A 13,934-nucleotide genomic window follows, 5' to 3' on the forward strand; every position below is an offset into this window, starting at 1 on the left:
TACATGGTCAAAATCTTGCTACGTATCACTGAATTACAACATTAAACAGCAATGAAACAATGGCTTTTTGAAACAAACTTACAGGCAATGAGAAAAACGATGTCAAAAGCAAATGTTAAGTGTAGGATACCTATTATTTCAGTAGGAAAAAAGAATTTGTTGGGGAAAAAATGACAAACGTCCCAAGAAAATCATTCAGCATTGGTGAAAACACTGACCCCACAAACAATCGTAAGAACAGACAATTATATTCCAGAGCTCCAAATAAGTTAGGAAAGCATAGGGGAAAATATTCAGACCTTATCACAAAAAAATTAAGGGTAAATTTTAGGTCATATGTAATCCACAAAACATAAGCTAGATAAGAGGACAATGCCTTGAGTCCACGAAAGGTGACTACCAAAAACACCCAATGCAAGAATAACTCTCTTTCCATTATTCTGAGGTTGCAAAACCATGAAGAATGTCCACTGATTCCAAGGTCAGACTCACAGCAGCCATAACTCCTGTTCACTTACAACAACCGCTGTCCCAGGACAGCTCGTGTGACTTGATATTCAAGGACAAAAGTTTAATACCTGTAGCAAATTATACATTATAACTAGAAATGTCATTCCTGGATAAGATAAACGGGGAAAAATTAAGGCTTTTGTTTTTCTTTTCCACTTTTTAAAAGGAAAATGGCAACAATATCCGTCGCTGAAAATGATCATGACATCCTGAACTTTTTGATTGACAACTGAGGCAAAAACTACAGCGCACATCACCAAGAGAGACACTAAAGCACGCATTGCCTCATCTATTACTTCGAGGATTTCATTACCATTGCTTATCATTTGTGCAACTACTTGGGTAAAAGGGAAAATGTGTTGACAAGACAATAGTAAGAAATTGCTATTAACAGAACCAAAAAAAAAAAAAGTTATTGTTTTCAAATATGGATGAATATTGCAACTTGCACTTACCATTCCAAATGTTTCCTCTCAAAAATTTAAAACACAAGATACTGGAACATATTTCACTCATATTCTATCTTTACAAATTTAAAAGATTTTGGCACAAAAAATTGCACTGATATTCATATGCACACTTTTGACGATCATGAAACGATAGCAATGACAAATAACTTAAAGTTTTGTTGTCATACGTGTGTTTGCACGGGAAGAAACCTGGAGATGTCTCAAGTCGTTCTCCACGGTCAAATTTTATTTAGGCACTACACGAATGAAGTACTAGCCAACTATGCGATGTTTCTCCCACTTCAATAAGAATAATGCAACTGCTTTTTCTGATCCTGTCGACAAGGAAGGCAGCAAAAGTAAGTAGGCATTCCATTCCACTCGAGTAAACAATAATGGGAGCACAGTTTCACCAAGTAATATGAACAGAAGTCCCCTAGCTAGTGATTCAAAGATAAAAAATACGTCCGTGTAGAAACCTATGTGGCCACCACATGTTTATGCTAAGTCTTAGCTGAAGAACACAACCTTTCAAAAGAAGATACGTAAGAGGCATTAAATACAAGCAAATAAAATGCGCCTAAAAGTTTTGAGGAAAATAATAATTAAATAAGTGGAATCAAAGTAGACAACAATGTAGATTTTTCGGTACAGTACTGAATAATTCTGCACGAATCCAAAAATGCCAAAAGGCCAGGCACTGGAACCTGACAAGTTACTCAGTGCCACGAAGTTGTTATCACATCCCTTTACATGATCAAAAGTGTGCAATAAGAATGCAGTTTAAAGTTAATATATACATAATACAATGACTTCAAAATACATTAATGGACTAGGGAACAGTAATGGTCCTTTAAAAGAATTGCAATAAATTACTGATAACAACCTACACATAAGCTGTATCACATGAGTGACAGAATAAATACATAGTTACAGAAATAAACTAATGAAAACAAGTATGCACACTTCCAAATGAGAGCAAAGCATGGACCACTGTAACAATATCGTTTATTCTTCATTTACTTCTACACATGGGTGTTGTATTTATCAAAAGTTTCTTTTTCTCGAAATATATTAAAAAAACTTTTTGAGCCATTTTTTTAAAGAAGCAAACTGATCTGCCTTAACTATAATATTTAGGAAAGGCAAAAGAGAAATATCCCTTATGTGTTGATACTCCCAAGACGCAGAGCTTGCCTTTCCCAAATGCTGACATAGTCGACAAGGACATGCTGTTGGAGTCTTCCCTAGCGACTCACTTGTTTTTTAATATATGTTAACTGGACGCAACCTTGGCAGACACCCTACCTGCCGCCAGTGTAGCGTTTGGTCCACACATTAGGCACTTGGACGCCCACGTAAGAGCCAAGAGAACGTGTATGTGCACAGGGCACTCTCATCCTCCCACTGGGGCAGGAGCTCTCTGGAGTTGGCAGAGAAAAAAAACTATTATTTCAAGTTACGTAGTGCCTGAGGGGACTTTTCTCTCCCATCCCCATACGCTATGATGAAAAATCAACAGTCACAAATTTGACTACTCCTTCTGACAGATTTCATGGGTCATCCTATAGTTTTATGAACACCTTACTGGTGGTCTAAAAGACAAGAGTTAAGAAAGAATAACTACATTACCGCTGGCTTGCAAGCGCCAGCATAATCAGGACACTCAGAACATTTCCTACATGTTAGTGCGTGCCCTTAAGGAAGCTCTTCCTTGGCATGCAATTAATGAATGACTTTATTTAAGATAGGTAACTCCACATTTGTAGTTGACCTTTGATAAAGAAAAAGACATTTGATACCTTGCTCTACTCTTACAATCTGCCATTCATCACAAGTTCTACACTGCATTGGCCAGCAAATCAATGATGAAAAATGCACCTCACAAACAAGTGTAAATTTTATTAAAATATCACGTAACTATATTTCTTAACTAAACGAGGAGTTCCAGAAGAGCTACAAAGGTAAATTTCTTTGTTCCTGGTACTGTATTCCAGCTGAAATTGATATAAACATATAAACAATCCACCAATGCAACATGGTTACATACATTTGAGCTTCCAGTATCTTCCACTTTTAATGACAAAAATACAAATACTTATCATTCCACTCTGAAACATATTGCACAAAACTTGCTCCCGAAACACAAAGACCTTTGGCATAAGAAGCAAAAACAGTTTCCTCGCTTATGCTTACTTCCCACACATCAGCATTTCCCCTTTGATGCAAATCTTTGTATGAACGACTGGAAAGGCAAGGCATCTTTACTGGAGTGGCACACTTCAGATTCCATTTGGCCGATACTTCCCTTATCAACTGCATCATTGCTGTTGCTTCCATCAAAACGCAGCAGAGGTAACTCACACTTTGTACAAAAAATTGTCAGAGCTTTCTACCTCTGCTGAGCATCACACAAACTATCATTTGGGGACACATCCCAGACCTCAAGATGGCATGACTGTCTATGTATTTATTCATCCCTTACACATTACAAACTGTAATCCCAAGTGACGGCTTAAAAGTATCACAGACTTTGGGAGTAGCAGACAGATGGCTCTAGACTTTGAAGCAACACACATTGTAAAAAAAAAACTGACATGATATGTAAAAAGCCCTACTGTTACACTACTATGCACAAGGTACTGAAATAAATATTTTGAACTTCGGATATTATGAGAAAAATACCACCTCTCGTCTCACGACACCGAAGCCATTATTGTGGAAAAAAAAAAAAAACATGGCCCAAACTAATTACAAAGAATGAGTTGGAGACAACACACGGATAAAAACCGAGCATACTTTTTTTTTCTTGTCAGCCACGTAATTTCTAACTAGACCTGAATTTGTTTTATCATAAGATGTAAATGCTTTGTATTGACCTCCCATATTGAGGGCCATCTCAAGAGATTCTATTTTTCATTCTTATGCAGGAAAAATCCTTTAACACGCAATAGTTTTCACCAAAGAGAGATTCTCACAAGTGCTCCCAAAAGCAGCCAAACAGAATGCTTCAATTAAAATCTTAAAACAGTTCTTCAAAACCTCATGAGTAGTATTACTCCTCGTGTGTGTAAAATTTACATGAATGATGCGTGTTTGTGTTGCATGTTACTGACACAATCATGATGAGGATGAATGAATGGGTGTATGTGTGCCTGTTTAATATGCATTGCCATTAACAAAAAATTTGAAACATATTTAAAAAATGAATAAAAAAGAAACAATACAAATTCTGTACTTGTCTTATGTCATGCAGAATTAAAAAAAACTTGAGTTACTAGCATATGTTCACAAAAAATTTAATTTGTATCCTATTTCATGTCCAGAAACTATACAGAAAACAATATATAATCGTATATACCTTACCAGGTAAGTAAACATTTACATACAGCATAAGCCTATTCATCATGTAGTCAAAATTATAAAAGCCTTAATTCTCTCCAAAGAGATATCTCCATTTCTTTTGAGTTGAACCAATTCTTATGTACTGCACTTTAGTAAGCCATTTCAGTTATCACTGCCCTGTAAACCAAGAAGGCATTGAAGTGAAACCAATCACGACTTAATGCACAATGTCATCATTTAGGTTTAATTCGTGCTCTAAGATACAGCTCAATCCTCAGACATTTTTTTACTATGAAACCAAGGCTCTTTCTTAACTGACTTGTACCAAGAAAAGTGGAAACAATTAACTTGAACTTCTCCAAACTTATATAACAAAACACCCAGTTCCACAAAAAATGCCAAGATTACTAAAATAATGAAAAAAGAGAAAAGCACTTTATACAATTACTGTATTTGTAGAACAACTGAATAACAAAAATGTTGAACTGTCTATGTACAAACCATAAATGACAACTGGATCTGTTGTTGCCATTGCAGGAAATGATGCTGACATAGCACCACGAGCCATACTCATTGTAACCATTTTAAATAACGCTATTCCCTAATATACTGTGGAGAAATAAATCCAAAAATAATACTATATTACACTTGAAATAAATATATCCAATGTTGGAGAGTGGTATTCTTTACTTGAGACACAGAGAGCCACACTGGATTGTGTCTCATTGTTAGATGGTCACACTCATTTGACCTAATGATATTTGAAGAACACCTGACATAAACTAATTCCTGAGCATAGGGAATGCATCTCAACTTCATCAGTAAAACATTTTCTATATGACTGGCCTAATTTCGACTGAAGGTAAATATTGTTTCTTTGACAAGTCTCTACTAAAATTGTCAATTTTACCCCATCACTGATTTTTTTTAAAGTAACTTAAAAGGTGAAATAGAAGTAGTGATTTTTTTCTCAGGTGTCTGGTTAAACCATTTTTTTATGTAATAATAATAATAATAATAATAATAATAATAATAATAAAATAATAATAATAAAATAATAATAATACTTACAGAAAATGATGAAGGTTAACGTACTCCTAACCACTTTCAGTAGAGGTTTTACTGAGTCTTATTATGGATTTGCAATATTACTATCCTTGTGGATGCACCCATGCTCCTAAACTGGATGGGGAGCTGAGAGATGAAGGGTAAATCTATTGACGTTGGTGATTTCAAAATGCTACTTTGATGAGAGTTTGAAGTCAATGCATGCCATTTGACCAAATTTCAAATGTTTCTAATAAAAAATCAAATAGAGATAACCACAGCTGCAGCACAAAAATTGAACCGAGTATTACACACAACTGCTTTTAGAGCAATAAATACTGTGTTCAGATATGAAAAGCAAGATCTGTGTCTTAAGAATCTGTTGATAATTTACAATAATCTTTTTAAATGTTATGTCTGGTACTGCAATGATATATACTGTGTTTCTGACCACTTGTGACAACTGCATATGTTGGTCACCTATTACCTTTTAGCATTCTGAATCATTTTGTGCCCTTCAAATACATAAGTTGTAAAAGGCCTAATCTATGCTCTAACAAGATGTTATTGTTGCTGAAGTTGGTGAATTTAAATACCTTCAACATATTTATCGAACTTTAATGTAAACATCATTTCATTCTCTAATATTTCAGTTGTGTAACCATCAATTTTGAGGATATAACAAAATCTCCCGTAATTTACACCAGTAAAAGTGAAGTAAATAAAATTCACAGAATAAAATGTATAAGCTCGACTAAATAAAATCATGAACCATCATCTTATCATTAATAAACAGTAATTTCTCGTCTGACCTCGTCTATAAAATCTAAAACCAAATACATCCATTAAAATTCAATAATACCATATTAAAGTGGACAAACATGTGCTGGGATATCAATTTGTTTGAATGAGCTAAATATTCATAGCATTATCATTTGCAGATATGGAAAATTTTCAATGATTTCAAGAAAATAATTCTAGAAAACTTGGTGAGAGCAATATCCCGCCCCCCAAAAATCTTGAAAGAGTTCTTTGGCTAATCACTCGCTTCAATAATCCATGTTTTTAGCATTCAAATAGCCACACAGTTTTGATACTTTCACGACGCCTACTTCCTTTGTATTAGGGCTGGAAAAAAGGGACTGCAAATAGCAGTAGGCAGACCTACTGTACAATCACGTAAACAAACGTAATTTTGCCATTATACTGGATCACTGAGTTTCCCATTTCATTGATTCTTGGCATTCTTGCCGTGATGAACAAATTCTCAAGTGGGCAGAAAATAAAATCTGTTTTTGTTGGTGTGTCAACCTAGTATTTTTCCACAAAATATTGTGGTGCAAACTTTTCAGTGACATGACATGCACGTATATATCCTCAACAAACTCATCCCTTGCCCGATTTCAACTAACGGATTTCCCTGGTGTTGGAATAAAGTTTAGACTTACGCTAGCCAAGACCAATGAGTTATAGGGAAATTTTCAAATACAGAGAATTCATAAACATAATAGAGGTGTGTGTGTGTGTGCGTGTTCAAATACCTGTGTTTTCATTAAATTTTGCTTGCAAAAAGCAGATATACTGATCTGTCATTTAAACCCTATATCCTTTATTCTTCCGTACATACTTGTATCCCATTTCTCTCTGTAATTCAAAATCCTTGTTTGGTAACAATATTTTACTTAAATTTTTCTTCGCATGCATATGTATTCATATGCACATTCACCTGCACAAAGATCTTATATACCTTCATCTTAAAACTTTTCAAGGCAAGACCAGGTAATGTACTGTACCTATTGTCAAGGTACCTGACAAAATTTCCATTGTAATAAAACTTTATCACATACCCAATTTCATACTTCAATCTAGAAATAGACAGCATTACTTCATATGTACAATCTAAAGTAGTTTAACCAGACTGTCGAGCAAACAATTTCATTAGGCTGACATAAAATTTATATTCATTTAATATTATATAAATAACTGGGTCATTTGTATTCATTCCAAAACCCTCAATTTCATCACTAGTTCTTATTTTCAACTTAGGATATCTACCTGAAAAGTCTTGCACAGTCCTTGAAGTGTATGTAACTATAATTGAAATTTATATAACCGTAATCCAACAAGATTTTCTACTAGTTTACCACCTCGAAATTTACACTGATTTTCAGTATGCATTCATACACAAATCAAGATACCTGGAGTGCAAACTGTATAAGAAGATGCTTGTAAAAATACACACACACATTTAAAAATTCCATTCTAACTTGGACAAATTTGCGATATATTGAGTTTGCTTTTGTATTTTTCTTGCTCTTGACCTGGACAAATGAACAGTCTGTCCTAAACAACTGAAACCCTTACTAAGCTTTTAAAAAAACAACCTAATACGTGAAGAGCGCTTGGAGAAAGTCATTCCTAATTTTCTACCTATTAATTTGATAACCATGAGTCAATCACTCCACTACCTACAGAAAGGGCTGAAGAGACTGATGGTCCTTTCAACGTATCTTTTCAAGGGACTGTCAAAGCAGGAAACAGCCACATTACACTAAATACAGTCAGGCCAACTCTCCTCTTGTGAAACAAATTAGTATTAATAATATAAAAACCAACCAAACACAGGCATGACTTCACTACCGTGAACATACAGACATTCAGTTAGAAGCTCCTCTTGTGGATGACACTTCGGTACAAAATCGTCACTACTTTTAAGCAATCTGAATGGCTGTATTGAGATCCATGGTGCTTATGCTATGGCATACTATCTCAAATGATATTTTACCAAGACGCTTTTGAGATGGCACAAAAAAGATAACCCAATGAAGTTTGAAATATAGCCCTGGATACATAAATAACAACTATCATCCATGAGTTTCCCGTTTTGATCAGTTGATTGTAATGTGAGGTATACATTCACTTGTGGCTATTGCACTGTGGGCCTAGGGGTTTTTACAAAAGGCATTCTTTCCGATATACTCTGCACAGCAGAGCTACGACTTCCATGGAGGTGTGGTTTGAGCTGGCACACGTAAAATACTGCAAAAAAAAAAAAAAAAAAAAAAAGAACCTGACGTACATCAGTGTCAGTGACTTACCACATCACCGGCACTATTACCAATAATGCTGCTCATAATAATTACAGATAAATATCACATAAGCTTATGTAGAAAAACATAATTTATCTGAATCTTAGGTTAACTTCTTATCAACTCTGATATATGTGGCAGATATTAAATTTTTTACATGACAAAAAAGAACAATGGAAATCTGAGAACCTTCCAATATGAGAGATTATGCAAAACATGCTTCTTTGGGTTCCACTCCTTAATTCCGCAGTCATCAATGATGAGTAAATGTTCACTTTCTCACAATGAATTACCAATTTGTTACAAAATAACTTCTGGATTAACACGAACTATTAGGCAGTGATGGAAAGCGTGTTAAACCCAAGACTCGTTTCGTAGAGGTTTAATTACGGTCTTGTACTAACAATAAGGGTTTTCCTATTCAGCACTCAATGCCTGAAGATTTTTACGAAAATTATCTTTACGCATTACAGCAGATGCTAGCACACAGAATAAAAAAGCAATAACACCCCAAGAGTCATTCAAAACATGGGAGTGCGTGGTCTAGTTGGAGGTGAATGACGAGTCTGGTGGTAATGGCGATGACTGTGACTGCGGTAATGTAAGGAGTGGAAAGGCTGATGTCAGAGAAATAATGGTGGCATAGTTGTAGCATGATGTCGTGTGGTGGTGGCAGTGGTGGAGTGAGGTCGAAGAGGTGGGGTGCATGGTGAGCGGGGTAGGGGGCCCCCATATGTGTGGTGACCAGACATGGGAGGTGGTGGGGTCAGATGAGGAGGCAGGCGACGTCTCCTGCTCGAACGCCGACGGTGAGAACCACCAAGAGTGAGGTGGGAACCAACCTATTGCATGATAAATATTATTAATCACGAAAGAAACCATGACCTTTTCAGCCGTATTTATCTTCATCTTCATATTCCAACATGGAATCTAGTGCTTGACTCTTGGAGTCGTTTTATATTCAAAATTTCACTTAACAAACACCTATATTGTAAAGTATATTCTTTACATAAACTGCTGAAAATGTGTAACTTTTTAGGTCTATTCTCTTTGTTAAAAACAATATTTTTCACTTTCCATTAAAATATCGAACACATTCTCCTTTCAATCATTTTTAAAACCCAAAACTCATTTTTTCCAACACTTTCATATATATACCTCATGATGAACATAAACTCAGTGGTTAAGTCAGGCCAATGCCAACCGTTCCCACTCACATTCCACTTACTGGACACACTTGAAGGAAACTTACCTGGTGGTGGGAACCATCTCCAAGATCCAAGGACATCTGTGTTACTTCTAAATCTTCCAAGCCTTCAGAACTTCCCAAGTTCCTGCTATCCAAGGTGCTGCTCAGGTGAAGTTGTGAAAGCGACGAGGAAGCCAGAGCTACGTCTGGCATGACATCACTCAGGTGCCCCTCGTCACTCTGAGGTAGAAGATACATAAACCAATCAACTAAAACTTTGTGATAACAATAAAGTTTACCAAGTACCCAAATGTCTGAGGTTGACAAGAAAATTACACAATATACAAACAATTGCCCTGCATATATGTATGCTGTATAAAAGTGGACTACAGTACTGTATACTGTATTATATAATTTCATTTATGGTATCCGGGGGGTCCAATTATCCTTGTTAATTATCATGGGAGGCTATAATTAGATAATTGAGAGTTTAAGATAATTATAATAATCTTTTAATCTTGCACACACTTTGTTTGAATTTCCATCTGGCCCGATTAATTTAGCTACATTCTTTCTCCGTGATGACCTGGTCCTTCCTACTGTTGCGTCCTACCACTTAAAACCTCTTAGTTTCCTAATCAACTGCTTCTCTCGTCCTTGTTTCAATTTCTGAAACATGTTTCTCCCAACACACTATACCCATCACTCGCAACATTTTGCAGTCACACACCTTTGGAATCCCATCACTTTCTCTGTTACTGCCCACAATTTGTTCTGGCAGTTTATTAACTATAATTTCCACAGGAATGCAGATCCAGTAAAGTCCCGTATTCGCGGAGGTTGCGTACCGCACCCCAACCCCCCCCGCGAATACTTAAAACCTAAAAACACTTAGAACTGCCTATTTTGACAGTTCAAACACAAAAAAAACTCTAAAAATGCTCATACATGTATTATCCTACTTACGATGGGGTTGGGTTTAAAAAAACCCAATGTTTGTCGGTAAAAACTTATCTCGAATACAGCCTAGCCTACACTAGGGTATTCAGTACCATGTATACATATATGGTAGCCTAGCCTACACTATAAAGTATACTCTATACATACATGGTATTGTAATTATTAATATCAGCTAATTCTGGAGGTTCATGCAGAGTGACTTATGATAATTCAGTACAAAGAGAAATTGAATAACAAACAAGAATTAACTTAGCCTACACTATGGTATATCATAGACATATACGGTAGCCTAGCCTACATTATACTGTTCTCTATATTCACATATTAATATCGTATCATACAAACATCAACATAACGAATATGCACCTTTTCCATGGATCTTTTAAAATGTTGTGCTTTACTTCACTGTATCCAATAACATTGTATATATTCTTATATTGCTTTTGTATTATAAACTGCGATCATAGTGGTCAATGCTTTTGTTCGGAAATCGATTGCGCAGTAAGTTTATTTTGCCGTATTTAACTCAGTTCAGAACACTTTTCTTGCCTCTAGTTAGCGTAAATGAATCTCTACATACTTTATTTATATGGGACAAGGTTATTTTTTGGTATATGAAGTGTTTTTAAGTTGAAATATAACTTAAATACATCTCATTCTGAAATTAGTTTAGCTATTTTTTCGTTAACAGATGACGTTGGCCATTTGGGGGCATGTTTGTTTTGTGTAAAAAAAAAAATCAAGATTCCATTCACTATTTTCATTTGATTTCATCATAATGTGTTCTTTCATGCCCAGTAGTTTTGATTAAAATACTTTCTCTCCAATTTTATTTATGGTCGGGTTACATCCATGTTGCCGAAGAACGATAATTTATAGTCATTTGCAGCTTGAACACTGTTTTCTCAGCTTCAGCTACAACTTGCAGCTTAAATTTAGGGGTACAGGGTTTTGGAAGTGATAAAAAGTTATAAGCGTTTTTAGAGGGGATTTTCCATTTCCGCAGTGGGTTCTGAAACCTAACCTGGCAAAAAAGTAGGGGTCTACTGTAGTACATTCCCTGATGCAATCTCATGTCACACTAATCTCCCTCATATCCTGAACAGAGTTGTCAGCATTGTCACACAAGTTGCCATAAGTCAATCATGGCCCATTCAAGTGATGGGAATATTTTCACACAGAATTCGTTCAAATAAAATAACAGTACTCATATGAGCTGAACCAGGGAGTTTCATATGCAATTATTGGGGATCAAAGGAGTCCTGCCCATCCACTAAGGTTTAACTACGTTCCTGTAAGGGAAAAATTAGAGTATTCTGCTTGTGACCATCTATCATAGTCTCTCTTCCTTGCCTCTCCTCATCTTTCTTCAACATCACGGCTCTCTCTTACAATCCGCATTGATGTAGATTACAATTCCACACTTCAGAGATTCTCTCACTTTTTCCTTCCTCTTTGCCTATTCAACTTATATGGGTAAACATATGGAGCCAAAATGAGACCTATTCAGAATATCCACTATGGTTGCTATTGATTTTAATTATAGAGCAATGGTACAATAAAACTTTTAATCTTCAAACACAGATATGCAGCAGTCAACCCACTAACTCGCACACAAAAAATCTCACCTGTAACAAGGTGAAATGATGTGTTGGAGGGTCAAGAAGTGAATCCAACAGGAACTCAGGTGGATGGAGTTTGGAACGACCTTCATCGCGAACTGAGCAACGTTGTTCCACCTCCTCCTCTTCTTCTTCGGTGTAAGAAGCACCCTATAAAATGACATCCATTCAAGATTAGTTATAATAATTAATAATCATAATCAACAAGGATTTCTATCGTGAGAACTAAAGGTTCTTACACATCCCTTTAGCATCAAGTTGTACCACAATTTTTATTATAATTTTTTATCTACTTTCCCAATATTCACCCTGCTTTTCCAAATTTCACTGTTCCTTACAAATTTTTGCCATTAACAGGTAATATGCCTGGTTCCGAAAAACTGCCAGATTTAGTTCATTCGGGCTGCAATGTACTACAAAGTGTCTGAAGCTACTAAGTACAGTCTACATTTCTGTAAATACCAACAAGAACAATGTTTCCAAACAGCAAATGACTTTTCAAGTTATGGAAATCTTTCAAAAGAAATATAAAAAGAATATTTTAACAGACAAACAAATCAACCAAAATACATCAACAACAATTTTCTATCAAAAGTGCACCACAAAGAGCAACTAAGCACTTGGACATTTTCCTATATTTGATTTATTTATTCCTATACGTATAATCCAATAAAAACAGTTTCAGTACTGTGATAAAAAATTATTGCAAGACAAAACTTAAATTAATTACTTATGCCACAGTAACATATAAAAATGGCTAAACACCACAAAAAATGTCAAAAGTTTTCTTAAAGTCCACAACATTATCAACATTGTCATCACTTCTCTCCTCTACATATTTGGTCTGGGCCACCCACAGTAAACTCCCCCCGTATTCGCGGGGGATGCATTCCAGACCCCCGTGAACAGTTAAAATCCGCGAATACTTGCTACCAGCCCTCTAGAAACTCTTATAACTGCCTATCTTGAAAGCTCAAATACCAAATGTATACTTAAAGTATCATCCTACCTCAAATATACCTTAAATTATTATCCAATAATAATATTTCAAAGTCATCTTGAACATTAGTTCCCTTAAAAACATATACATACGTACTTCTAAACCTTCCAACCAAAGCAGAGAGAGAGAGAGAGAGAGAGAGAGAGAGAGAGAGAGAGAGAGAGAGAGAAAATCTTTAATCTAACAACAACAAAATTTGTTTTTGTTTTTCGTCTTCCAAAGATGTAATACCTTTACTACACATTTTTAAAACACTATGAACACACACACAAACACACACAAAAACAGTATCTTCTCCTGAGAGAGAGAGAGAGAGAGAGAGAGAGAATAACTCTTTACAATATCAAAAGACTGAAAACATGAGCTTCTGACGGCAACATTCCTTCCCCTCTGGCCAAAATGTCAAACTGTGAAGTAAATTGACATTTACCCTCCCCCTCTCTCAAGTCAAGAATAAAAAGACTGGGAAATTACATTTTCATAATAAAATAAGGTTTTATATATACTTACCAAGTAATTACATAGCTATTAGTTCACTTTACACGGCAGCTTGAATTAAAAATTTCGAGGGTAACACTTCGCATGTCTGTGTAGGCGACCAGGGAATATTAGGTATGACTTTAGCAGACAACCTCAATCTGTTCATGCCTTATGTCCATCAGTGGGGAGGAGGGTGGACTCCAATCATGTAATTACTTGGTGAGTATATATAAAACTTTATTT

The 13,934-nt window shown here is 35.6% G+C and overlaps 2 protein-coding genes across 6 annotated transcripts in view; both read right to left on the reverse strand.

Annotated features, from left to right (window-relative positions):
* LOC136851820 (N-acetylmuramoyl-L-alanine amidase domain-containing protein SAOUHSC_02979-like) overlaps positions 1-4,878 on the reverse strand; it is a 13,260-nt gene extending 8,382 nt beyond the window's left edge. Inside the window, exon 1 of the mRNA XM_067126132.1 lies at positions 4,753-4,878. Within this exon, the coding sequence (XP_066982233.1) occupies positions 4,753-4,878 (126 nt within the window). The remainder of the gene's footprint in view (positions 1-4,752) is intronic.
* A 2,146-nt stretch (positions 4,879-7,024) lies between these two features.
* Positions 7,025-13,934, reverse strand: part of LOC136852005 (BTB/POZ domain-containing protein 7) — a 103,966-nt gene continuing 97,056 nt past the window's right edge. For 3 of the 5 annotated variants that reach the window (XM_067126453.1, XM_067126455.1, XM_067126454.1), the window contains exons 13-15: positions 12,218-12,361; positions 9,693-9,869; positions 8,917-9,282 (exon numbers count right to left, since the gene is read on the reverse strand). In XM_067126453.1, coding sequence (XP_066982554.1) covers positions 9,064-9,282; positions 9,693-9,869; positions 12,218-12,361 — 540 coding nt within the window. In that variant the 3' untranslated portion in view covers positions 8,917-9,063. Of the gene's footprint in view, positions 9,283-9,692; positions 9,870-12,217; positions 12,362-13,934 lie in introns of all 5 variants that reach the window. The other 2 variants (XM_067126456.1, XM_067126457.1) reach the window with 1 other exon arrangement.

Source organism: Macrobrachium rosenbergii, chromosome 24 (genome assembly GCF_040412425.1).
Source record: "Macrobrachium rosenbergii isolate ZJJX-2024 chromosome 24, ASM4041242v1, whole genome shotgun sequence".
NCBI classification, from domain to species: domain Eukaryota; kingdom Metazoa; phylum Arthropoda; class Malacostraca; order Decapoda; family Palaemonidae; genus Macrobrachium; species Macrobrachium rosenbergii.